The sequence below is a fragment of the Panthera uncia genome, chromosome X, assembly GCF_023721935.1.
Source record: "Panthera uncia isolate 11264 chromosome X, Puncia_PCG_1.0, whole genome shotgun sequence".
In the NCBI taxonomy this organism is placed as follows: Eukaryota; Metazoa; Chordata; class Mammalia; order Carnivora; family Felidae; genus Panthera; species Panthera uncia.
In genome coordinates this window covers 45457887-45481489 of record NC_064817.1, presented here as the reverse complement: position 1 = coordinate 45481489, position 23603 = coordinate 45457887, and the positions used below count along the sequence as shown (strand labels likewise).

The following is a 23603-nucleotide window of genomic DNA, read 5'->3' as shown; positions in this document are numbered from 1 at the left end:
AACTCACATTCAGGTCTTTCATCCATTTTGAGTTTATTTTTGTGAATGGTGTAAGTGTTCTAGTTTCAATCTTCTGCATGTTGCTGTCCAGTTCTCCCAGCACCATTTGTTAAAGAGACTGTCTTTTTTCCATTGGAGACTCTCTCCTGCTTTGTCAAAGTTTAGTTGGCCATACTTTTGTGGGTCAAATTCTGGAGTCTCTATTCTATTCCATTGGTCTATGTGTCTGGTTTCTGCCAATACCATACTGTCTTGATGATTACAGCTTTGTAGTAGAGGCTGAAGTCTGGGATTGTGATGCCTCACATTTTGGTTTTCTTCTTCAATATTACTTTGGCTATTGAGGTCTTTTGTGGTTCCATACAAATTTTAGGGTTGTTTGTTCTAGCTTTCAGAACAATGTTGGTGCAATTTTGATTGGGATTGCATTGAATGTGTAGATTGCTTTGGGTAGTATTGACATTTTAACAAGATTTATTCTTCCAATCCATGAGAATGGAATGTTTTTTCATTTCTTTGTATCTTCAATTTCCTTCATAAGCTTTCTATAGTTTTCAGCATACAGATCTTTTACGTCTTTGGTTAGGTTTATTCCTAGGGATTTTATGGTACTTGGTGCAATTGTAAATGAAATCAGTTTCTTTATTTCCCTTTCTGTTGCTTCATTATTGATGTATAAAAATGCAACCAATTTCTGTACATTGATTTTGTACCCTACGACTTTGCTGAATTCATGTATCAGTTCTAGGAATCTTTTGGTGGAGTCTTTCAGGTCTTCCATGTAGAGTATCATGTCGTCTGAAAAAGTGAAAGTTTGACTTCTCGTTTGAAAATTTTGATGCTTTTTATTTCATTTTGTTGCCTGATTGCTAAGGCTATGGCTTCCAACACTATGTTAAACAACAGTAGTGAGAGTGGATATCCCTGTCATGTTCCTGATCTCAGGAGGAAAACTCTAAGTTTTTCCCCATTAAAGATGATATTAGCTGTGGGCTTTCGTAAATGGCTTCTATGATGTTTAAGTACGATCCTTCTTTCCCTACTTTCTTGAGAGTTTTTTTAAGAAAGGGTGCTGTATTTTGTCAAATGCTTTTTCTGCATCTATTGAAAGAATCATGTGGTTCCTATCCTTTCTTTTATTAACGTGATCTATCACATTGATTGATTTGCAAATATTGAACCAGCCCTGCAGCCCAGGAATGAATCCCACTTGATCATGTGAATAATTATTTTTATATGGTTGAATTCGATTTGCTAGTATCTTGTTGGGAATTTTTGCATCCATATGCACCAGGGATATTGGCCTGTAGTTCTACTTTTTTGTGTGTGTGGTCTCTGTCTGGTTTGGGAATCAAAGTAATGCTGGCTTCATAGAATGAGTCCAGAAGTTGTCCTTCCATTTCTATTTTCTGGAACACCTTCAGAAGGATGGGTATTAACTATGCCTTACATGTCTGGTAGAATTCCCCAGGGAAGCCATCTGGTCCAGGACTGTTATTTGTTGGGAGATTTTGATAACTGATTATATTTCTTCACTAGTTATGGGTCTGATCAAATTTTTTATTTCTTCCCGTTTGAGTTTTGGAAGTGTGTAGGTGTTTAGGAATTTGTCCATTTCTCCCAGGATGTCCAGTTGGTTGGCATATAATTTTTCATAGTATTTCCTGATAATTGCTTGTATTTCTGAGGGATTGGTTGTGATGAATCCATTTTCTTTCATGATTGTATCTCTTTGGGTCCTCTCTCTTTTCCTTTTGAGAAGCCTGGCTAGAGGTTTATAAATTTTATTTTTTCAAAAAACCAACTCTTAGTTTCATTGATCTGTTCTACTGTTTTTTTTTTATTCCTTATTTCTTTATTTCTGCTCTGATCTTTATTATTTCTCTTCTTCTGCTCGGTTTTGGCTTTCTTTGTTGTTCTGCTTCTAGTTCCCTTAGGTGTGCTGTTAGATTTTTTATTTGGGATTGTTCTTTTTTTTTTTGAGATAGGCCTGGATTGCAATGTATTTTCCTCTTAGGACTGCCTTTGCTGCATCCCAATGAGTATGGACTGTCATGATTTCATTTTTATTTGTTTCCATATTTTTTTTAAATTTTTTTAATGTTTATTTATTTCTGAGACAGAGAGAGACAGAGCATGAGTGGGGGAGGGACAGAGAGAGAGGAAGACACAGAATCTGAAGCAGGCTCCAGGCTCAGAGCTGTCAGCATAAAGCCTGATGTGGGGCTCAAACTCACAAGCCATGAGATCATGACCTGAGTTGAGGTCAGTCGCTCAACCGGCTGAGGCAGCCAGGTGCCCCTCTATATATTTTTTAATGTCTTCTTTGCCTGGTTGACCCATTCATTCTGTAGTAGGATGTTCTTTAACCTCCATGCATTTGGAGGTTTTCCAGACTTTTTCCTGTGGTTGATTTCAAGTTTCATAGCATTGTGATCTGAAAGTGCATGGTACGATCTCAATTCTTTTATATGTATTAAAGGCTGTTTTGTTACCCAGTGTGTGATCTATCTTGGAGAATGCTCCATGGGCAGTTGAGAAGAATGTATATTCTGCTGCTTTACAATGGAAAGTTCTAAATATACCTATCAAGTCCATCTTGTCCAGTGTATCATTCAGGGCCACTGTTTCTTATTGATTTTCTGTCTAGATGATCTGTCCATTTTTATAGGTGGAGTATTAAAGTCCCCTGCAATTAACCACATTCTTACCAATAAGATTGCTTATGTTTGTGATTGTTTTGTATATTTGGGTGTTCCTGAATTGGTTGCATAGACATTTATAATTGTTAGCTTTTCTTGATGGACAGACCCTGTAATTTGTTATATAAATTCCTTTTTCATCTCTTGTTATAGCTTTTAGTTTAAAATCTAGTTAGTCTGATATAAGTATGGCTACTCCATCTTTCTTTTGATTCCCAGTAGCATGATAGATGGTATTCCCTCACTTTCAATCTGAAGATGTCCTCATGTCTAAAATGTGTCTCTTATAGACAGCAAATAGATGAGTCTTGTTGTTTTCTTCATTCTTATACCCTATTTTTTTTATTGGAGCATTTATTCCATTTACATTCAGGGTTATTATTGAAAGATATGTATTTAGAGTTATTGTGTTATCTGTAGGGTTCATGCTTGTAGTGATATCTCTGGTCCTTTGTGGTCCTTGCAACATTTCACTCACAGAGGCCCCCTTAGGATCTCTTGTAAGGCTGGTATGGTGGTGATGAATTCCTTCAGTTTTTATTTGTTTGGGAAGACCTTTACCTATCCTTCTATTCTGAATGACAGGCTTGCTGAATAAAGGATTCTTGGCTGCATATTTTTCCTGTTCATCACATTGAAGATTTCCTGCCACTCGTTTATAGCCTGCCAAGTTTCAGTAGATGGGTCTGCTACTACCCTTATGTGTCTACCCTTGTATGTTAAGGCCCATTTATCTGTAGCTGCTTTCAGAATTCTCTCTTTATCTTTGTATTTTGCCAGTTTCATGATGATATGTCATGCAGAATATTGATTCAAGTTATGTTTGAAGGGGGTCTCTGTGCCTTCTGGATTTCATTGCCTGGTTCTTTCCCCAGATTAAGGAGTTCTCAGCTATGTTTTGTTCAAGTACACCTTTGGCCCCTTTCTCTCTCTTCTTCTTCTTCTTCTGGAACTCCTATGATACGGATATTGTTCCATTTCTAAAATTTTTTAATGCTTATTTATTTTTGAGAGAGACAGAGACAAAATGCGAGTGGGTTAGGGGCAGAGAGAGAGGGAGACACAGAATCTAAACCAGGCTCCAGGCTCTGAGCTGTCAGCACAGAACCCGATGCGGGGTCCTAACCCATGAACCGTGAGATCATGACCTGAGCTGAAGTCGGTCGCTCAACTGACTGAGCCACTCAGGCACCCCAATATTGTTCCATTTCATAAATAACTTAGTTCTCTAATTCTCCCCTTGTGATCCAGAATTTTTTTAGTTTCTATTTTTCTCCGTTTCCTCTTTTTCCATAATTTTATCTTCTATTTCACCTATTCTCCCTTTTTCCTTTTCAATCCTCACTGTGACCGCCTCTATTTTATTTTGTACCTCATTTATAGCATTTTTAATTCATCACTAGCGTTTTTTAGTTCCTTGAAATCTGCAGCAATAAGTTCTCTGCTGTCTTGTATGCTTTTTTCAAGCCCAGAGATTAATTTTATGACTATTATTATAAATTCTTGTTCAGTTATATTGTTTATATCTGTTTTGATCAATTCTTTAGTTGTCATTTCTTCTTGGAGTTTCTATTGAAGAGAATTCCTCTGTTTCATCATCTTGGCTAGTTTCCTGTCCCTATGTGTTTTAAAAGCTTATTATGTACCCTGCACCTGTGAGCACTACTATATTAAAGAGATGTCGTACATTGTCCAGGGCCTGGCCCTTCAGGAGGTGTTTTTTGGAGAGTGTTACTTTCTCTCTGCTGTTGTGACTTTGGTTATTTTATCTCCCTACTTATAGTGATGTTTTGGACCCTCCACCAAGTGTGCTTTGATTTGTTCATTGAAGTAGCCCTGGGAAAGAAAACAAACAAAAAACAAACAGAAAACAAAAACACGCAAATACAAACAAAAACAAAAACAAAAACAAAACAGAAGCACCAGCTACAAGCAAACCACAGGGTGGAAGCAGTGATGATGGAAGAGGCCTCATGCCATATAAAGAGAGAATGACAGGGGCAGGGAAAAAAATAAACATTGATCAGGCAGAGAAACTATACAGCTTAATACAGAGAGAAAGGAAAAAAAGGAGGCGGGGAAAAAGAAAAGAAGATAATGTTGTCCAGACAGAGAAACTATAAGGCTTAATTACTCCAGAGAGAGAGAAAAGAAAATAAAGAAGCTGTAGAACATGTATCAAGAGAATGGACTAAATATGTCTGCTTAACCAAACCAACAACCAGAGTAACCAGACTAGAGGGGGGAAGAGATAAGAAGGAGAAAAGGAAGGGAGAATATATCTATATAATAAGAATTATCCAAGAATTAAACCAGGCAATCCAACAGCACTGGTCTGGAGGAGGATTCGTCTGGTTCATCAGCATCAATCCTGCTCCAGTAGATATGCAGTTGCTACATGCAGGAGAGGTTTGGTTGTAGGCAGGTCCCGCTTCCACTGTGGGCCACACTGTCCAATCCTATCCCTGAGACCCCACTTTGGTGGTGGTGGGGAGAAAAATGGCAACACTCCAGTCCCTCCTCCATTGACCTGGAGTCCCAAACCACTCTGTTCAAGCCGTCATCACTGTTGTGGGCACAAACAAGGTGGTTTGTCTCGCTCTGCTTATTCCCATGCCCTGGCACTTGACTGGGATTCAAACTTTCACTCTGCACACCCCGGTACTGGAGAAGTGCCACTCTGCACCACCCAATATGTGGTCTCTGGCTGGTAAATGCAGGCAGGCTTTGTCCTGTCCCACAGCACTCCAGAGAGGGGATCACTTTCTCCTACTACAGATTGTGCCCTTGACCTAGCCACCGAGCCCAGACCAGCTCCTCTCCTCCCCAGGTGCACGAACCGGGCAGCCAGCCCCAGTCTTGAGAAAGCCCCTCAGTTAGAGATTGGATCTTTCTTTGTCCCAGTCCGTGGTTTTTTCTCTTATCCAGATACAGTCCTATGCTTCCCCAGCCTCTCTTTCTCTTCCCTTTGTCTCTCTGCAAAAGGGGATCCCTCCCCTCTGCAGAAGGGGATCCCACCGCTCCACTCATTTTATCTCTCCCAGTTTCCAATCACACATCTATGGCCCATCAAGTTGTCCTGGTGGTTCCCTGGAAGCGACTCTGTCTGTGTTCCTCCTGGACTCTTAGGGTTCAAAGCCCTTTGGCTTCAACACTTCTTTATTTGAGAGATTAGGGAACCTCAGATTCCCCTACTTCTCTGCCATGTTTGCCCCTCCTCCTATGGATATTTTTTTTCTGGTTTACACTTCTATTAAGGATGTATCCCTGGGGTGCCTGTGTGGCTCAGTCGGTTGAGCGTCTGACTTTGGCTCAGGTCATGCTCTCATGGTTTGTGGGTTCAAGCCTTGCGTCAGGCTCTGTGCTGACAGCTTAGAGCCTGGAGTCTGTTTTCGGTTCTGTGTCCCCCTCTCTGTCCCTACCCCGCTCATGCTTTGTCTCTCTCTGTCTCTCAAAAGTGAATAAAGGTTAAAAAATTTTTAAAAAGATGTAACAGAAACCCATGGGGGAGGGGAAGGGAAAAAAAAGAGGTTAGAGTGGGAGAGAGCCAAAGCATAAGAGACTCTTAAAAACTGAGAACAAACTGAGAGTTGATGGGGGGGTGGGAGGGAGGGGAGGGTGGGTGATGGGTATTGAGGAGGGCACCTTTTGGGTTGAGCACTGGGTGTTGTATAGAAACCAATTTGACAATAAACTTCATATATTGAAAAAAAATTTTTAAAAATTAAAAAAATTAAAAAAGATGTAGCCCTTTGAGGGTCTCAGATGTATGTGAAAGTTTCAGTCCTGATTCTCCACCGTCTACACACCTAAGACCTTGTCTTCTGTCTCTATGAGGTTTTAAAATCTCAAGCCTCTTAGATATTGTGATTGAAAAATGCCCCCAGAGTATTGTGGCTTCTCTATCCACTTATTTCTCTTTTTCCCCAAGTTTTTCTTCATTTTGGAATCCTTCATTCATATTTCCTTTATTTTGTTAAAAGGTCAGCAGTGCAACCATTTATTTTATGTGGTTTTTCTAGGAATTTTATATTAAGAAGTTTTATTATTGTTATTGTTATTTAGTCCACTGTATTGATTGTCCCCATTTAGTACATGAGAAACTAAGACCCTAAAAAGAAGTGAGTTGCCTAAGACAATATTGTTGGGTCAATAACTGAACTGGCACCAGATCCAACTTTTCCTGATTTCTAGTCCTGAGTTCTCTGGGCAAATGTGCCTCATCTATTCTTTTAACCCAAATGTTCTCTCATTTTTAGTCCTATGAGGATCTGGTTCAGCGTCTGGAGCCAGTTATAATGGAGCTAGAACGGCAGGAAAATGTACTGGTGATCTGCCACCAGGCTGTCATGCGGTGCCTCCTGGCCTACTTCTTGGATAAGAGCTCAGGTACCACTCTCCTCTCTGTTCCTGGCATAGGGAGCTGGGTATGATTTGGAACCCTTACACCAGCAGTCTGTGGTTTATACCTTAGTGGTTAAGAGCACAGTATCTATAACAAAGATGCTTGAGTTCAGATTCTTGCTCTGTAACATACTAGCTTTGGCAAATTACTTTAGCCTCTCTGGCCTCAATTTTCTCATCTGTAAAATGGGGAAATAATGATGAAGTTTAAATACATTAACATATGTAAAGAGGTGAGGGCAATTCATGACACATAGTATGGGCTATATGTGTTAGCTGCTGCTATTAGTATTATTTTGAGCTAATGTTTTAAAAGCCAACACTAACAGTATGCATCAACATGAAAAAGCTGAGCCAGTTTTTCTATGAAGCATGCTGTCGTCAGGTGGTAATGGAACTTTTTGTTGCCTAATGATCCTGATTATAGGTTTCTGTCTTTGTTGTGGGGATGATTTCTCCCAAGATAGTGATATTTCCATTTTATTTCTTAAATAATTTCTTTTTAAAAATATATCTAGACATTATAATTTACAGAGTATCTATACACTGACAACATATGCTGCAATGCAAACTAGGGCAGAGAGCCTAGAAAGGGACTGTTAGGTTAACCTTGGGTGTAAGAGTCCATTTCTGATGTGGATGCTGAAGTATGAGCATCTCCAGGATACTCTGAGTATGTGAGGACATTGAAAAGTTATACTTGAAAGTTATATTGTGCGATGTCCTGCAGACTTGAATATTTTCTACTATGGTAGTTTCCAAATAAAGGGCACTTATAATATCAAGTCATCAAAAATCGAAACCTAGGGAACTTGAGAACTTGACGTTGAACAAGTCATTTCCTCTGCCTGGTTCTCAGTCTCCTCACTGGAAAACATGATGGGGCTTGGGGTGAGGGTTCTTGTGCTACTAGATTTCTGACAGCTTCCAATCTCCATTGCTTGGTACTGTCTTTGAGACCATGAGGCAAGTACTGTAACTCTGTGCAGATGAGGAAATGGAGGCTTTGAGAGGTAAAGTGATTTACCCAAGATCATGGGCTCAGAGGGTCAGTGAGGGGTGTCAATCTCAGGTGCTTTCCAGAGGATTCCCAGTTAATGCATAGATTTGTAGGGGTTGGGGTGGGGAGTGGTACATTCACCTGTCATTCTCACACTGCTTCACCCACTTCCTACATGCTTTCATGCACAGGACATACCAGTTGTTCACAGAGGCCCTGGGAGTTGGGCCAGGCAGTGCTCGGGGCATGCTTTTACCCCTATTACTCCGTGAGGAAACTTAAGGCCCAGAGAGATGATGTGACTCAGGAAGCAGACCCCCCAGGAGCCTCATAGCTGGGGCACGCTCAGAGTACATTTGGTCCAATCCTGTCCTATGAGAGATGGGAACTCTGAAGGCTAGAGAGAGAAAAGGCTGGGCCAAGGTCAGTTGTCCAGGTGGTGGCAGAGCTAGGTCAGAGACCTCAGACAAGTCAGTCACTTCCCTTCTCTGAGTCCAGTTGTCATGTGTGCCATGTGTGTCATGTGTGCAAGGGAACAGTAACCCCTGCAGAGTATCAGCAAGGGTGGAATGAGATGTTGCACCAAATGCAACCAGAGGGCCCAGAGCCTGACAATGATGATGACAAAGATGAGGAGGAGCAGGATAGATGCCCAGGATATCACCAAACCTGATGCCTCAGGAGGCTAGGAGGGTGGTGGTGACCTTAAAAGACCAGGATCAACCTTGGGGGCAGGGAAGCCATGAGGGGTGGGGTTCTGGCTCAGTGAAGGGAGATGGGAAGTGGTAAGTGCATGCTGGGTGAGTGAGAGTGACTGTCGTTGGAGAATAGTGGCAAATGAGGGTGCCATTCCCATGACACTATGAGCCCCTCCAAAGCAATGGTAGTTGGCTGCAGTGGGCAGAGCACGCATTTAGTCTCTGAGGGTATTAGGTTCAAGTCCCAGTGCTGCCACTTCCTGAGGGTGACATAAGGCAAATGTCTTCCCTCTCAGAGGCTTAATGTCCTCATCCATTGAATTGGGCCTGATCAACTCCTCCTCTCAGGGATGTCTAATAAAACCTAGGCCCACATAAGAAATGGTACATGAATATTCAAAACAACTTTATGAACAATAGTCTACAACTGGAAACAAGTGAATCAAGAAATGCTTGTCCATCAACAAGTGTGAGAGGAATCAGAGAGCACAGGCCTGGGCTGGAGCAAAAACTGTGGGAGCTGTGAAGGTGCATGTACACCTATCCAAGGGTCCTGGCACATAGCAAGGTCTCAGAAAACTTGCTGACATACATTTGTGTGCCTTCATTTAGAGGCCTGTGGAAAGCCTGAGGCTGGGGCAGGATAGAGGTCTGCCTTGGTCTCATGTTTGCCCTGTTAATGAGGAGATAAACCAACCACTTCCCAGATGACCAGCCTGTCCCTCCTGGAGAACTCACAATCTGTCCACATTCCCCAGGGACCTCTTTTCTCCCTGTTCTAGAGGCCACCTCTCTGCGTTTTTTGTCATTGCCCACCCTACTCTCAGCACTACCCACTGCAGAGTGTGGGGAGTGTGCCCTTGATGAAGCTGACCATAAGGAAGGGGTTGTGGCAGAAGAAGCCTGGGGAGGTGGTACCCTCCACACTACCCTGTCTCTGATGGCTGTTTTCTCCTCCTTTCTAGATGAGTTGCCATATCTCAAGTGTCCTTTGCACACAGTGCTTAAACTCACACCTGTGGCTTATGGTGAGTGCCCCTACCCTCATCTGAGGAAAGGCACATAGAGAGCATGAGCATACCTCCAGTGCATACCATTTGTACAGCAGAGACCTTGGGGAGGTTTCTTGGGTATGTAATTGGATGTGTTGGTGAAGGAAAGATTAGCAGTAATAAAATGAGAACAGGGAAGAACGGGGATGGCCTCTAAATCCAGGGCTTGGCCTCAACTTTCTCTGGCTTTATCAAAGCACTGAGCATGGAGAACTAGCTGTAGAAGAGGTCCCCAAAGGGGACCAGAGGAATAAGTGTAGTTTGGGACCAAATTGAAGAAAGGGCTCAAAGATTGGCCTGGTCAGTTTAGACTATCTCTTGGGGCATTAGTTTTCTATGAAATATTCATGAGCAGGAGAGAGACAGAGACTCTACTATCTTCTAGGATGTGAGCAGGGCAAACAGCACACTGAAGCCCTGAGCAGGGTGCAATCCACAGAGATGGAGCTAAGGGGGGCTTCTACAGGCATTAGGCTTCTTCTGCCAGCCCCAGACCCCAGTGATATCACTCTCCTTTTTCTTCAGGCTCCCAGAACTCCCTTGTGACCTTCCACACCTCTGGTGTTGCCATAATCATTTTGCCTCTAAATGAACTTTACCTGGGATTGATTGCCCCAAGGCAATGGCCCCAGAACTCTTCCACCACTTCAGCATTTAACACAGCTTAGAAGATCCACAGAACTCCATCATTATTATATATATTAGATTGCTGCCTCATAGACCACAAGAGTTGAAGGAGGCCCCAGAGATCATGTATTCTCATCTCCTTCCCATTCCCAGTTGAGCAACTGAGGCTCAGAGAACTCTAAGACTATCAGGGACAGGTGGGAGGACACCCCATTGACTCCTCTTAGACTTGGTGTCTTCCCCATATGTCACACAGCTGGTCTACATTCTCCTCCCTACAGCCCAGTCACAATCTGCACACAGTGTGGAGCTGGGGGTATGGGTGGTGATGGGCATGGGAGTGAATGACACCTTAGGAAAGACCTGTGCTTACCTTGGGGGCTTATGGATGGACTGGTTGTTCTTTTCTGAGGCTGCAAAGTGGAGTCCATCTACCTGAATGTGGAAGCTGTAAACACACACCGGGAGAAACCTGAGGTAGGTGAGGGATTCTATGGCCTAAGCTGGCACATAGTGAAAGCACCCACCTGCACAGAAAGACCACTCCAATCCCACATAGTTTGGATGTTTCATACCAACAGGTAGAATAACCAGCACCCAGAAATGCAGGAACCATGGCCCAGGCCTGAGGTGACTTGAAGATGAGGGACTAGAGCAACCCTTACCCAAAATACCTCAGGTTGAGATTCCCCAGAGGCTTGCCTGAGAAAAGGGTCAGGATCCATGCCTGGCTGAAATAGAGGAGCCTGGGACGAAAGGACAAGAGGCAGGGGTGGGTCTGGGGCTCCACAGTGGTATCTCCTTCCTATTAATCCTGGGCTCTCTTCCCCCAGAATGTGGACATCACCCGAGAACCTGAGGAAGCCCTGGACACTGTCCCTGCCCATTACTGAGCCCTTTCCAAGAAGTCAAACTGCCTTTGTCTCCACTGTTTCCCACCTTTAAGTGCTGCTTACCTTGCACTTCTCTTACCTCAAGACGCTGGACTTGGTCTTACTAGAAGACCCCTGCTTCTAGTGAAGAAGCCCTCAGCATCTCCAAAACAGGCCTCAATTTCCAGCTACAACCAAGGAGCTGTCTAGTTATGAATGAAGCTTTTTCTTTCTTAATTCCTAGTTCCTTATCAATAAAGCCTTCTCTTGCTGCCTACAAGGAGGGAGAGGAAGTCATTGTGAGACTTCTCCTACAAGATCTTCTTAAGATCTTACTTTGTGAAATGCCTCTGTTGCTGTGGGGTGTGGAATGGATGAGGGCTTCCTGGAGGGTAGGGTTTTGGGGTAGCACTTCTAAAAGTGAGGGAGGATATAGGTCTCTGTGAGTACCTATGGGCCTTGTTCCTTGGTGGGCAGCATGGATGAGGACATGATACCTTCATTCATACACTCAGAAGAATCTGCACCTAGACCATAGTGTTCCTCTCTTTTCCAACTCCTGCTGCCATCCTTAGTGATTTTCATGTTCATATAAATTATCCAAACCATACCTTGACCTCCAAGTCCCCTGACTCCCTCAACTCCAGTGATCATTTCCCCCTCAGCTACCCATTCCATAGACCTTGGCATCATCTAGACACCCCTCTCCCAGTATGACTTCTTAAGTACAAGGATCCTGCTATCTGACCACTGGCCCCCAGTCCTTACAACTCTGTATCATCCATAGGATCCCTAGCAGCATGCCTCCCACATAGGAGGCATGTGTGTAATATTTCTTGAATGAACAACATTTGTTCTTATACTGCATCAAGAGTATAATCTTTGGATTCCTCCATTGTCTCCTAATCGACAAGTCCTCTTCCTCCTCATTGTTCTTCCATTCCTAACCAGCTTGGATTCTATATTCCATTTCTTCAACCACTCTCTATGCACCTAGGTATTGGCAACCCAGTGGTGAAGAGACAGACTCGTATACTCACTGCTTTGATTCCTTTGTTCTTCCATCATAGCCTCCAGCAAGACCCAAACCTTGTATAATACATATTACCTTTTTGGGGGGAGGATCTACCACTTGAAACAAACCTACATTTATTTGCTTCCACAGCCACCCTTAAATCCTATTCAAAGTCAAGGTCACCCTCTATTCTCTGGCACTCTATCTCATCCCACCTTCTCAGGCATGGGCTATTTCAGTCAATTGTTGACTGTTCCTTATCTATCTCTTGTCCTTTATTGGCTTTTATATGTCCTTTATATGTCTCTGCAACATACTCATATGTCTCTCTCCTATCTCAAGAAAACCCTCCCTTGCTCCCGTGTCTACCTCTAGTCTCACTCTATCTCTCCATTCCCATACAAATGTCTAAAAATGAATCTATATTTACTTCCAGAACCCTCTCCCTCAAGTTTCTGTTCTAGCATTTCCCCCTTGACATCTTTGCTCAAGCTATAATCTTCTTGCCTGCCATGCTTTCCCCAGGTCTTTATCCCATTGAAATCATACTTTCATTTTAACCTAAAGCTGGAGCCCACCATCTCTGAAAAGCTATGCTGATATCTTTCTTTTATGAACCTAAAATGTCCCTCACAACAACCTAAGCACATTAAAAGACAGAAAAAAACTCCAATTCATTTTGCAAATTTAATATAACTCCGATACCAAAATATGACAGCACACAAAAAGCAAACAATAAAGCAGGATCAGCAAGCAGATTTTTCATAGTGTGTCACCCTCAGCTGATTGATAATATCTGCTTATACTGCTGTATGGACAAAGATTCCAAGGATGTACCTTGGATCCATGGGAAGAACTGCTGCAATTAATTAGCATTATCTGTAAACCTGGGATCTGAAAACAAAACACCAAACAGAAGCACATTTTAGCAACAAATGTTTTCTCATACTTCCATCATTGTCCTCATCTCCCTACCCAACCCTCCCACTTTAAGGTTTCTTAAAATTTCCCAGCTATTATACCCATTCCCATAGGCCATGCTGTGGAAATGTTGTAATTACCTGAAACCTCACTAGCCATAGGAGAAGCTACAGGCAACAAGGCTGGTGGCTTCACCACCAAAGCCAGCACCATTTCTTGGTCCACCGCCAAAGCCATCACCACTGCTTGGTCCACTGCTGAAGCCAGAACCTGTGCTTGGTCCACTGCTGAAGCCAATGATAGAACTGGGTCCACCATTAAAGCTGGTGCTGATGCTAGGTTCACCAATAAAGCCAGTGCTGGTGTTGGAACCACTGCCAAAGCCAATGATGGTACTTGGTCCTCCGTTGAAGTTGGTATTAGGCCCAGCACCAAAGCCATCACTGATGCTGAGGCCACCACTAAAGCCAGCACTGGTGCCAAGTGTGCTGCCAAAACCAGCATTGGTGCCCAGTACACCACCAAAGGCATCACTTGAGATCAGTCCACCACCAAAGCCAGCACTGGTACTCAGTCCACTACCGAAGATAGCACTGGTGCCTAGTCCACTACCAAAGCCAGCACTGGTGCTCAGTCCACCACTAAATCCAGCACTGGTGCTTAAGCCATTGCCAAAGATGAAACCGGCAGTGGTACTGGATCCATCACCAAAACTAGCACTGGTAGCACCACTAAAGTAAGTGCTAGTGCTAGGAAGGCCACCAAAGCATAGGTTGGTGTTAGATACACTGCCAAAGCAGAGGCTGGTGCTGGGAAGTCCACCAAAGCCAATGCTGGCACTGGGAGAAATGCTAAAGTCAGTAGTAGTGCTAAGTGCCCCACTGAAGTCTGTACTAGTGCTGAACACACCGCCAAAGCCAGACATGGTGTTAGGTGCACTGCTGAGGCTGGCATTAGTGCTAACAGCACTGCTAAAACCAGCACTGGTGTTGAGTGCATTGCCAAAGCCAACACTGGTGCTGAATGAACCACTAAACCTGGCACCAGTGCTGGAAGGACCACCAAAGCAAATGCTGGTACTTAGTGTACCGCCAAAGTCAGCACTGGTGCTGGAAGAGCTACCAAAGGAGACACTGGTGCTGAGTACTCCATCAAAACCAGTGCTGGTGCTAGGAGAGCCATCAAAGCAGATACTGGTACTAAGTGTGCCACCAAAGCTGACATCAGAGCTGGAAGAGCCACCAAAGCAGATACTAGTGCTGAGTGTGCCACCAAATCCAGTGCTGGTGCTGAGTGCACCACTAAAGACTGTGCTGGTTCTGGGTATAGTGCCAAAACTGCTACTGGTAATGAGTGCACCACAGAAGCCAGCAACTGTACTGAGTGTCCCTCCAAAGCCAGAGCTGAGTCCACCACTGAAATTGGGACTGGTGCTGAGTGGGATACTGAAACTGGAGCTGATCCCACCACCAAAGCTGGCACTGGTACAAGATGTGCCACCAAAGCTAATGCAGGTTTCACTGTTGAAACTAGAGTTGGTGCTGGCTGCACCACTGAAGCTAATGCTGGCTGCACCACTGAAACTAGTGCTAGTGCTGGGTGTGCCACTAAAGCAAATGCTGGCTGTACTGCTAAAGCTGGTACTGGTGCTGGGTGTGCCACCAAAGTTAATGCCAGCTCTGCCACCAAAGCCACCACTGGGGCTGGTTGCATCACTGAAGCTAATATTAGCACTATTGCTAAAGGTAGCCCTGGTGCTAGCTCCTCTGCTGAAGTTGATGTTGGTGCTGGCATTGCATTTTCTTGGGCTATGGCCTCAATTTCAAATGAAAATCTGTTCCAGGACTGATCATCATCGCCTAACTCTTCCCTTGTTAGGCAGTCGATATCCATGTCATCCCAATTCCAGGGCCCAGCCACAGCTTCCTCTCCAATCCCCATTTGGGCTCTTGCCTCAGCCCTGGCTTCAGCCTCAGCCTCAGCCACAGCTGCAGCTTGCACTTCCATCTCTACTGCCTCCCGGTACTGAGCAGCCCAGTCCTTGGGGTCTTTCTTCTGCACCTGAAATGGGGATGATAATCATTATGAGGATAATAACATTTGTAATTATATATTAAGTACATACTATGGGCTTTGTATAAAAGCAATAGTAGTATTTTTTTTTTTTCTAATCATGGGTCAGTCCTGATATCCATTTCAGCTCTGATAACTAAGGTGCTGTGTGTGATCTTGGACGAGTTACTTAACCTCATGGAAAAGATGGAAAATGATAAGAGAGTAAGTTATGGATTAAATGTTTGTGTCCCCCTAAAATTCATATGTTAAAGCACCAGCCCCCAATGTGACTGTATTTGGAGATTGGGCCTTTATGGAAGTAGAGCTAAATGAGGTCATAAAGGCGGGGCCCTACTCCAATAGGATTAGTGTTTTTATAAAAAGAAGCTCTCTCTCTTGGGGCACCTGGGTGGCTCAGTCGGTTAAGCATCTGATTTTTTATTTCAGCTCAGGTCATGATCTCATAGTTCGTGGGATCAAGCCCTGTGTCAGGCTCTGTGCTGACAGCACAGGGCCTGCTTGGGATTCTCTCTCTCTCTCTCTCTCTCTCTCTCTCCCTCCCTCCTTCTCTGCCCCTCCCCCCATTCGTGTTCTCTGTTTCTTAAAATAAATAAACATTTAAGAAAAGAGGAGGCTCTCTACCACATGAGAACACAGCAAGAAGACATTCATCTGCAAGCCGGAAAGAGGCTTCATCAGAAACTGACCCTACTGGACCTTGATCTGGGACTTCCAGTCTCCAGAACTGTGAGAAAATAAATTTCTATTGTTTAAGTCACCTAGTCTGTAGTATTTTGCTATGGCGGTGCAAGCAGACTAACACAAAGTATGAAAAAGGAATGAAACAATTAAACTTTATGTTCAGCAGCATTCTCAAACATCAATGAAGTTCCACATATGTTTGTATATGAACTGCAGGCTACCCTGTGCCTGACCATCCCTGCATGTAGCCTGCCCCAGCTGGGGGCATCCAGTACCCTTAATATAACAAGTCAGAATTCTCTCCTATTACCTTGCATGCAAACTTGAGGACTTTCATCTTGCTAGTCTCATGGTAGGAGCGCAAGCCCCAGAAGAACTCATATTCAGGTGGTCTGCTGTTAGGGACCTTCTTGTACTCCAGGTACCTTGGAGAAAGGAAATGAAACTTGCTTCTTCTAACCAAGCAAATCTGCTGTGTAACCACTGGGCACTAGATGGCAACCTCTTTGAAACAAATACTAAACTCAGCTCCTGGAGAAGGATTTCTAAGACCCGTCTTCCCCAGACTCACTCCCAAACCTAGTTCATGATCTTGGTCTCTAATATGGAGTCATTTCCCATTGGCTCTGTGCAAAGCAGTCACTTGATGCTTCAGAGAAGGAATGTATAGGGCATGGTGTCACAGGAAGGCCAAAGTATCTTGCCACCTGTGAGGAGTAAACCCAAGTTCCTGTTGGGTGTGTTGTAAACAGAGGAGCCATTCTTTAGGCACCCTGCTCTGAGCACACCCCAAAGCAAGGGTCTTGTCTTTGGTCTAGCCCAGTCCTGGAATTGTCCACTTATAGGAATGGTGGACAGAACTCAGTTCTAGGGCATAGGATGCTCTTATTACATCTAAAGCTAGTATAATAAAATGGCTGATAAAGCAATTTATTAACCAAGCCAGCACACTCAGAACATTTCAGGGCCAAACAAAGCCCCCAAATACCACTTACTTCTGCTTCACAAACTCGTCTGTGATGAGCTTCCTCACTTCCCCAAAAAGAGAGTGCCTCACCCTGACAATGGGAAAAATAACCCATAAACAGAGATGAAAACTTCCCAAATGAGAGCAGAGGCATTTCTCAACATGGAAGAGACCTCTCTAGCACATGCAGCAGTCCCAATGAAGCCGGGAGAGTAGTGAACACATGGTCGCTGGAAGCAAGAAATTGAGGCCAGATGGTTCTTTGTCAGGGATGCCCCTGAAGTTCTATCTTATATCTCAGCTTAGAATGACATAGGAATTACATAGGGAGAATGAACTCCAGAGAGTGCAGGACCATTTCATCATCCACCCAGGTCAGAACCCTGGACCCTCTACCCAGTCCAGCACCCTTGCCCACTCCACCAGACCACCAGACTGATGAATTCCTGGGATTCCTCTCTTGTCAAAGGACAACATGGACAGCAAGCACTGAAAGAGCCCAATCATACCCAGGGCGCAGCCCCAGCTTGCGCAGCACCTCCCAGATGACAGCTGCAAGGGGAAGCAAGAGGAGACAGGGACAGAAAATGAACATGTGGAATTCCAACTGTGGCCACCCATTCAGGTGCATGCTCAGCCACTCACCCTCACTGGCCTTGTTGCCATTCATAAAAATGACACTCAGAATCACCATGAGAAGACCTAATTTGGGTGTGTCCTTGGTCCTAGGGGAATAACAGGGTAGAGAGGAGGTTTATGTCTAGCAGCCATCTGCAAATAACACACCAGTCAGTTCACTAAGCTAGCCTCTCCCAGATTCCTCAGACATGAGAGAAATCTGCCCAGTCTATGCTTCAAGCTCTATGTGACCCTGGGCAAGGCACTTAGACTCTTGAGTCCCAGTCTCCTATTCAGTAAAATGGGAGAATCCAATCTTCCCCTGCCTCAGGTTTCTAATAAGATGGAAGAATGCTTGTTAAACTGGTACAACCCAGGTACCCAGCCAATGTGAGTCCCTTCTTTTTCTCCCAGATCCTTATGCTCCAAGAGAATTCTAGGAACGGCCCCAGTGGTGGCCCCTGTCCTTTAAGAATCATGATTCACCTACCCTAGGAAACCCTCCTTTGAGAATCACTCTACCAAAGCCAGTAGGAAGAGACAAGCAATGACAGGTCTACTTTCCTGGGAAGCTTCTGAAGAAACAGAAAACCTGACAGTAGGAATGCACTGCTTCAGGCTTCTACACCTTCATTCAATCATAATCAAGCACCACTACCGTGTGCAGGGCTCCAACTGGGTGTAGGAGCTGGAACGGGGACTTCTTCAGCCCTGTCTTCCTGCCTCTCCAAGGAGATATGGGGAGGGATGACAGGGATGGGATAGGGCCATAGACAGAAGCAGAGCCTCCCTCCCATCCCAGCCCTTTCCCAGCTTACATTCCCAGTATGCCTGCAGAGGATTCCTGAGTGCTGATCAGAATATACAAGCTAATTTGCTTATCAATTTCCTTCAGATTGACTCGAAACATCTGCCAAGTAAAAGAATAGCCTGTGAGATCACAAAATTCAGCCTAGGCATCAATGATCTTCTTGAGCATCCCACACTTCCCTGTGTAGAGTTTCGAGTGTGTGTGCAAAATCAGTGAGATAATGCACGCAAAGCACTTAGCTAAGTTGCCACCACTACAGCAAGCAGGTAAGAAATGTACTATTATCAGCATCACCTTTGTAATTAGTGGGGATGTAGGGATACAGAGAATGGGGAATGAAAGGGAGAGGTGAGCATCTGAAATACATTACAGGACATGTCTAGCAGCAGACAGGACTAAATTGGGAGGCATGGGTCCTAACTGTGCTTTTACCACTGACTTGCTGTGTAACCCTGGGCTAGTCTATGTTCCCACTTAGGCCACTGTCTGCCCATATGGACAGTGATGGGGTTGGATTAGTGAGTCTCTGTGGTCTATCCCGGAAGGGACATGTATGTCTTTGATTCAAGGCTTCCCCGTTGCGCCCATCCCCCAGGGCTGCCCCTTCACCTTCTCCAGAGCGTAGCTTGCTCGTTCAATGATCTCTGGAAAATATTCATCATATTCTTTGATGATATCCTTCAGCATGTCTGTAAGAAGGGAAAGGTAGGAGCAGCTGGGCTAAGCAGGGGCCACAGAGCTGCAGCCCTTTTGACAACCTGTGGGCTCAGTGCAGTTTGAGTTCTGAACTATGTTAACAGGAGATGCCAGCCATGGCACAGTGTAAGAAGGAAAGAGGAAGACATATGAGAGAATGAGGAGCTATAAAGTAAATGGTTACCCCAGGGCATGGGAGAGATGGGAATCGACAGGAGATTTCAGGGAGGAGGGTTGGTATGACTCTACCTGAGCGCTTGATGGGGATCTTTGTCTGGTCCTTAACCAACAGGTATTTCACCAACTTATTTGCCTGGGAGAAGAGGAATACATGGGGAGATCTCAATATGTTTTTAGAAAACTTGGAAGAATGACAGAAAAGAAGAAAGGTGAAAAAAAGAAGAGACTGGACAGCATTGGAGTCTTACCCTTTCTTGCAAAAGAGCCACATCTCGGGGTGGCGGAGGCCTCCAGCCCCATGGGACCAACCTGTAATTATCGCCACCTCTCTCATCCCCATTCAGATGCTTGGACTACATCATTAGAAAGAAGGAAGGTCCAGAGTCACCAGGTGAAAGAGACAGCTCTGTATCCTTATCCTACCTCCTCCTAAAAATCCCCTAAACCCTCCCTGTAATGGGTCTTGACCTTACAATTAGCGACCCTGAGTCCCAGATTTGTCTTTCACTGTCTTCCAGGCAGGAGTTTCATTTCCCTATCAGGACAGAAGCCACCCAAGGGCAGGACCTGGGGTTCCTCCTCTTCGTTGGCCACCACTGACTGGACAAGTCACTTCACCTCTCTGAAACTCAGCTTTCTTATCTGTAACACTGTATCTGTGATCCCCAGATAGCAAAAGTTACTTTCAAAACATAAAGACAGAACCTATATGACTGTACCCAAGATAAAGCCTGCCTCATGGTAACTATTATGAAAATACAAGTTGAATTATATCCAGGTTGTAGCTAAGTGTATGGATGTATTATTTCCCCACCAATCTATGAACCGTCAGGGAGCAGGAACTATATTGCATTCTTCTCAGCATCTCTTACAGCCTATCTGAACACAGGTACTGGCTCAGACTAAAAAGTCTCAGTAAACTTTTATAGAACAAATGAACAAACTATGAGGATAGGAATGGGAAAGAAATGAAAATTAAGGGTGGTAATGTCAGAGATCTCACCTTTTGTTTCCTCTTGCCCCGGGTCCTGGTTGTAGGCTCCAGACTCAAGTGAGCCAGGTAGTCATCTGCCAGGGCCTGGACAGCAGCAGCAACCTGAGTCTCAAGGGCATTTATGTTGGTCTTAAAGGTGGCCATCTTGGCCTGGGCCCCTTGGTCAACAATTTTAGTCTGGCTTTCATCTATCTTGGCCTTAGTGGCAGACTTATGAGCCCTGGACCCTCTCTTGACCTGGAGGGTGGCTGCTAGGGCTTGGTTTGTGACCATTTGAGTGGCAGGTGGAACCTCAGAGGCCTCATAGGCAGAATTTGGGCCTTTAATGGCGGTCTTCTTGCCCTTGAATTTTTTGGGCCAGATAGCTGCTGCTGTGGCCTCAATCTGCCTGGTAGCTGTCTCAGTGGCATTTGGGGCCTCTAGAAATTCAGTGTCGGTATGTATGCCCTTAACAGTTGCCTTCTTGGCTTTGGAGGCTTTATTAGTTCTAATGCAGGCTGCTGTGGCATGAGTAGTAGCTGCCTCATTAGTAATTCTGCCTTGGGTAATAGCTGTGTGGGTGGTGGTTAAAGCCAGTGAGATATCAGTAGCACTAGTTATAGCCTTATCAGCAGCCTTCTTAGCTTTAGAAGCTTTCTTGGGCTTAGTGGGGGCTATCAAGGCCTGGGAGTTGGCTGACTCAATGGTAATTGGAGCCTGGATAGCCTTCAGGATGTCTGGTAGGCTGAGGGCCTGTAAGGGTGTCTTGATCTGTGCAGTAACACTCTCATTGCCAGTTAGAGATTGGAAGACTTGGTCTGCCTTAGCCATAACACTCTTTGTCTTATTGGCTTTCGTAGGCTGAGCAGTGACTGAAGAAGCCTGAGTATTGGCTGTTTCAGTGGTATCTTCAGCCTGGTTGATCTGGGGGATGGCAGGCAGGTTTAAAGCCTGCAAAGTTACTTTAGGCTTGATAGTGGGAATCACATTGGTAGATGAGACTGTAGGGGCAGCAGGTATGGTCTTAGTAATAGCCTTACTAGGGGACTTCTTGGTCTTGCTTTTCTTAGGCTGGTTGGCAACTGGTGGGTCCATGGCCAGAGGGTCCTTGGTTGCTGCCAAGAGGGTATGCATCAGCAAGACTCTGTCTTCTTCTGTCGTCCCAGTCTGTATATCTGGAGGGAAGTGAAGCCCCAGGCTCCCAGGGGGAAACAGAGGGCCCTACACACTTAGGATTATGATCTGCTGAGCCATCTGGCCTCCCTACAGCCCACCCTTTCCACGAAGGCCTCCCCTTCCTCTGCGCAGTGATTGAAGGGGAGGGTGAGGGAAGAGAAAGGGAGCAGGAGATAGAGTAAAGCAGGTTTTCCTCCCCTCCTCCTTCCCCTGATAGGGGGAGGGCTGAGACAGGTTAGGCAGGAAATTCTTCAGCTATAGAGTGGTAGGGGGCTCAAGAGCAATAAATGAACTCAGTACGGGACAGATGGACTGGTGAGAATATAAAGAGACCTCACCTGGAATGGGAGCATCCTATAACCGTAGTCATTTCTCCTATCCATTTTCTGAAAGGCCGAGTAACAGCTGAGCCTGAGGGGAAGGGGTCTGAGTTAGGGAAGAATGAGAAGAAGAGGGAGATTCACCCGACTTCCTGCCTATCCTGAAGGAAGGCGGAATCTCATCTAACTTTGGACCCCAAACCCTTCAATGACTGGGTTCTCACACCTAGAAACCCAGACCACCTATCCAAACCCTAGCTCCTTTTGCCTCCAAGAAACTGCAAGTCAGTTATACAGCCCCGCCCCGTTAGCTTACACACGCCCCCTACTGCAACTAAATAGTGCGCATGCGCACCAAGTGGTGCGGGGGTGGGAAGAGTAGTATGTATTCATGCTTTCATGCACATGCGCTTTGGTGGACTGGACAGTCAGACCACCTCAATCCCACAGACACCCCCTCCTCTCAGAGCAGCAGAACATCTCGGCCAGCCTAACTGCATCCTATTCCTAACTGCATCATATTTCAGTCCAAACGATCCCCCAACACCAGCCCGCTCCCTCCCTGCAGGACTACTTTGCACCGCCCCTTCCCCAACACAGCCCACCTCCTCTTTGTGGTACAGACACGCACCCGCCCCTTCCTGATATGCCCCCTCCCTCCGTCCTGCAGTATTTCTCCACACCTCCTCTTTCCCTAATACGCCCCTTCCCTTCTCTCTGCAGTATGTCCCTGCACCTCCCCTTCCCCCAAACCGCACCCACACTTCCACGTTTACAAGTGACAGGTTCGCCCTTTCTGCGACATGGATACCCCACCCACACATCCAACGATATTACGCTATAGTGTATTCCTTGTTCCCGAATACTACCAGGTTCTATCCCTTCCCATTTCAAACCACAATCAACCAGGTCCTAGCCCCTCTTTCTGCCCGTTTGAGTTAGGTCGTTTTAGCTATTCAAAATAGATTTTGCCCCTCATTTCTGGGTCCTGATCACTACTTCGGTGGCCCAAACCGGATCCTGTCCCCTTTCGCCAGCCTACTAGAGTCCTGCCATAGCTTATCTCCCTCCCGACTCGGGTGCTGCTTCTTTTTCTACTGCCTGAACCATTGATTGATCTTTCTGCAGTCCGAACCGGGTCTGCATCCCTCCTTTCTGCGGCTTGAACAGATTCCAGATCCCTCCATTAATAAGGCCCAAAGGGGATTCTGCCCCCTCTATCTCCCTTATGAATAGGGTCCAGGCACCTCTGAACCGGACCACTTTAATGTGGTTAGTTTCCAAACCCGTAGCAGGTTTTCTTCAAGGCTTAGGGTGTGTGGAGTCAAACACATTGAAGCCACAGCCCACAGGCCCCCGCAGGGTCTTCACTAAAGCTGGGCACCTTAGCTCACCTTGTGCTCTGGAGTCCAGAAGGCGTCCGCTCTCTTCAAGCCTCTCCTTAGGTCTGAGCCTGTCAGCTTCCCCTCCCCAGCCGGAAGTGGTCCTGCCTTTTTCCACCTCCAGAGGGGTCTCCTTCCTTGCCTGTCAACCTCCTCCCTTACTCACTACTTTCAACCTTCCATTCTCCTCAGTGTGGTCGCTTTTCTGCATACTACCTCTAATTCAGCTATCGCTCTCTCCTATTCTCCATTTGATTTCTCTATCCCCCACTCTGTATCCCCATTCTTATTTGACTCCTCTGTTCCCCCTAAGAGGACTGTGCTTCTCTGAGCTCCCATACCATTCCTTCCTACAGCACCCCCGCATGCCAACACTAATTACAGAGTGTGTTGTTGTAGTGTGTGTCTGGGTCTCTCGCCCTGGGAGCTGTT

The 23603-nt window shown here is 45.3% G+C and overlaps 2 protein-coding genes and 1 non-coding gene across 3 annotated transcripts in view; 1 reads left to right on the top strand and 2 right to left on the bottom strand.

The window, feature by feature from the left end:
- PFKFB1 (6-phosphofructo-2-kinase/fructose-2,6-biphosphatase 1) overlaps nt 1–11625 on the top strand; it is a 96376-nt gene extending 84751 nt beyond the window's left edge. The window contains exons 11-14 of the mRNA XM_049643251.1: nt 6962–7091; nt 9770–9832; nt 10896–10960; nt 11317–11625. Coding sequence (XP_049499208.1) covers nt 6962–7091; nt 9770–9832; nt 10896–10960; nt 11317–11376 — 318 coding nt within the window. The 3' untranslated portion in view covers nt 11377–11625. The remainder of the gene's footprint in view (nt 1–6961; nt 7092–9769; nt 9833–10895; nt 10961–11316) is intronic.
- Nucleotides 11626–13179: 1554 nt separating this feature from the next.
- LOC125932154 (trophinin-like) lies at nt 13180–21852 on the bottom strand. Its single transcript, XM_049644616.1, is given in 13 exon segments — nt 13180–13264; nt 13432–15085; nt 15088–15352; nt 16359–16473; nt 17044–17106; nt 17525–17567; nt 17661–17740; nt 18452–18543; nt 19054–19133; nt 19390–19453; nt 19569–19673; nt 20324–21514; nt 21808–21852. Coding segments are annotated over 12 exon segments (3786 nt in total). The 3' UTR covers nt 13180–13264; nt 13432–13442.
- LOC125932479 (small nucleolar RNA SNORA11) lies at nt 16711–16839 on the bottom strand. The gene has a single exon (XR_007460640.1). It is a non-coding gene; the product is annotated as a small nucleolar RNA SNORA11 (small nucleolar RNA).
- Nucleotides 21853–23603: the final 1751 nt, after the last annotated feature.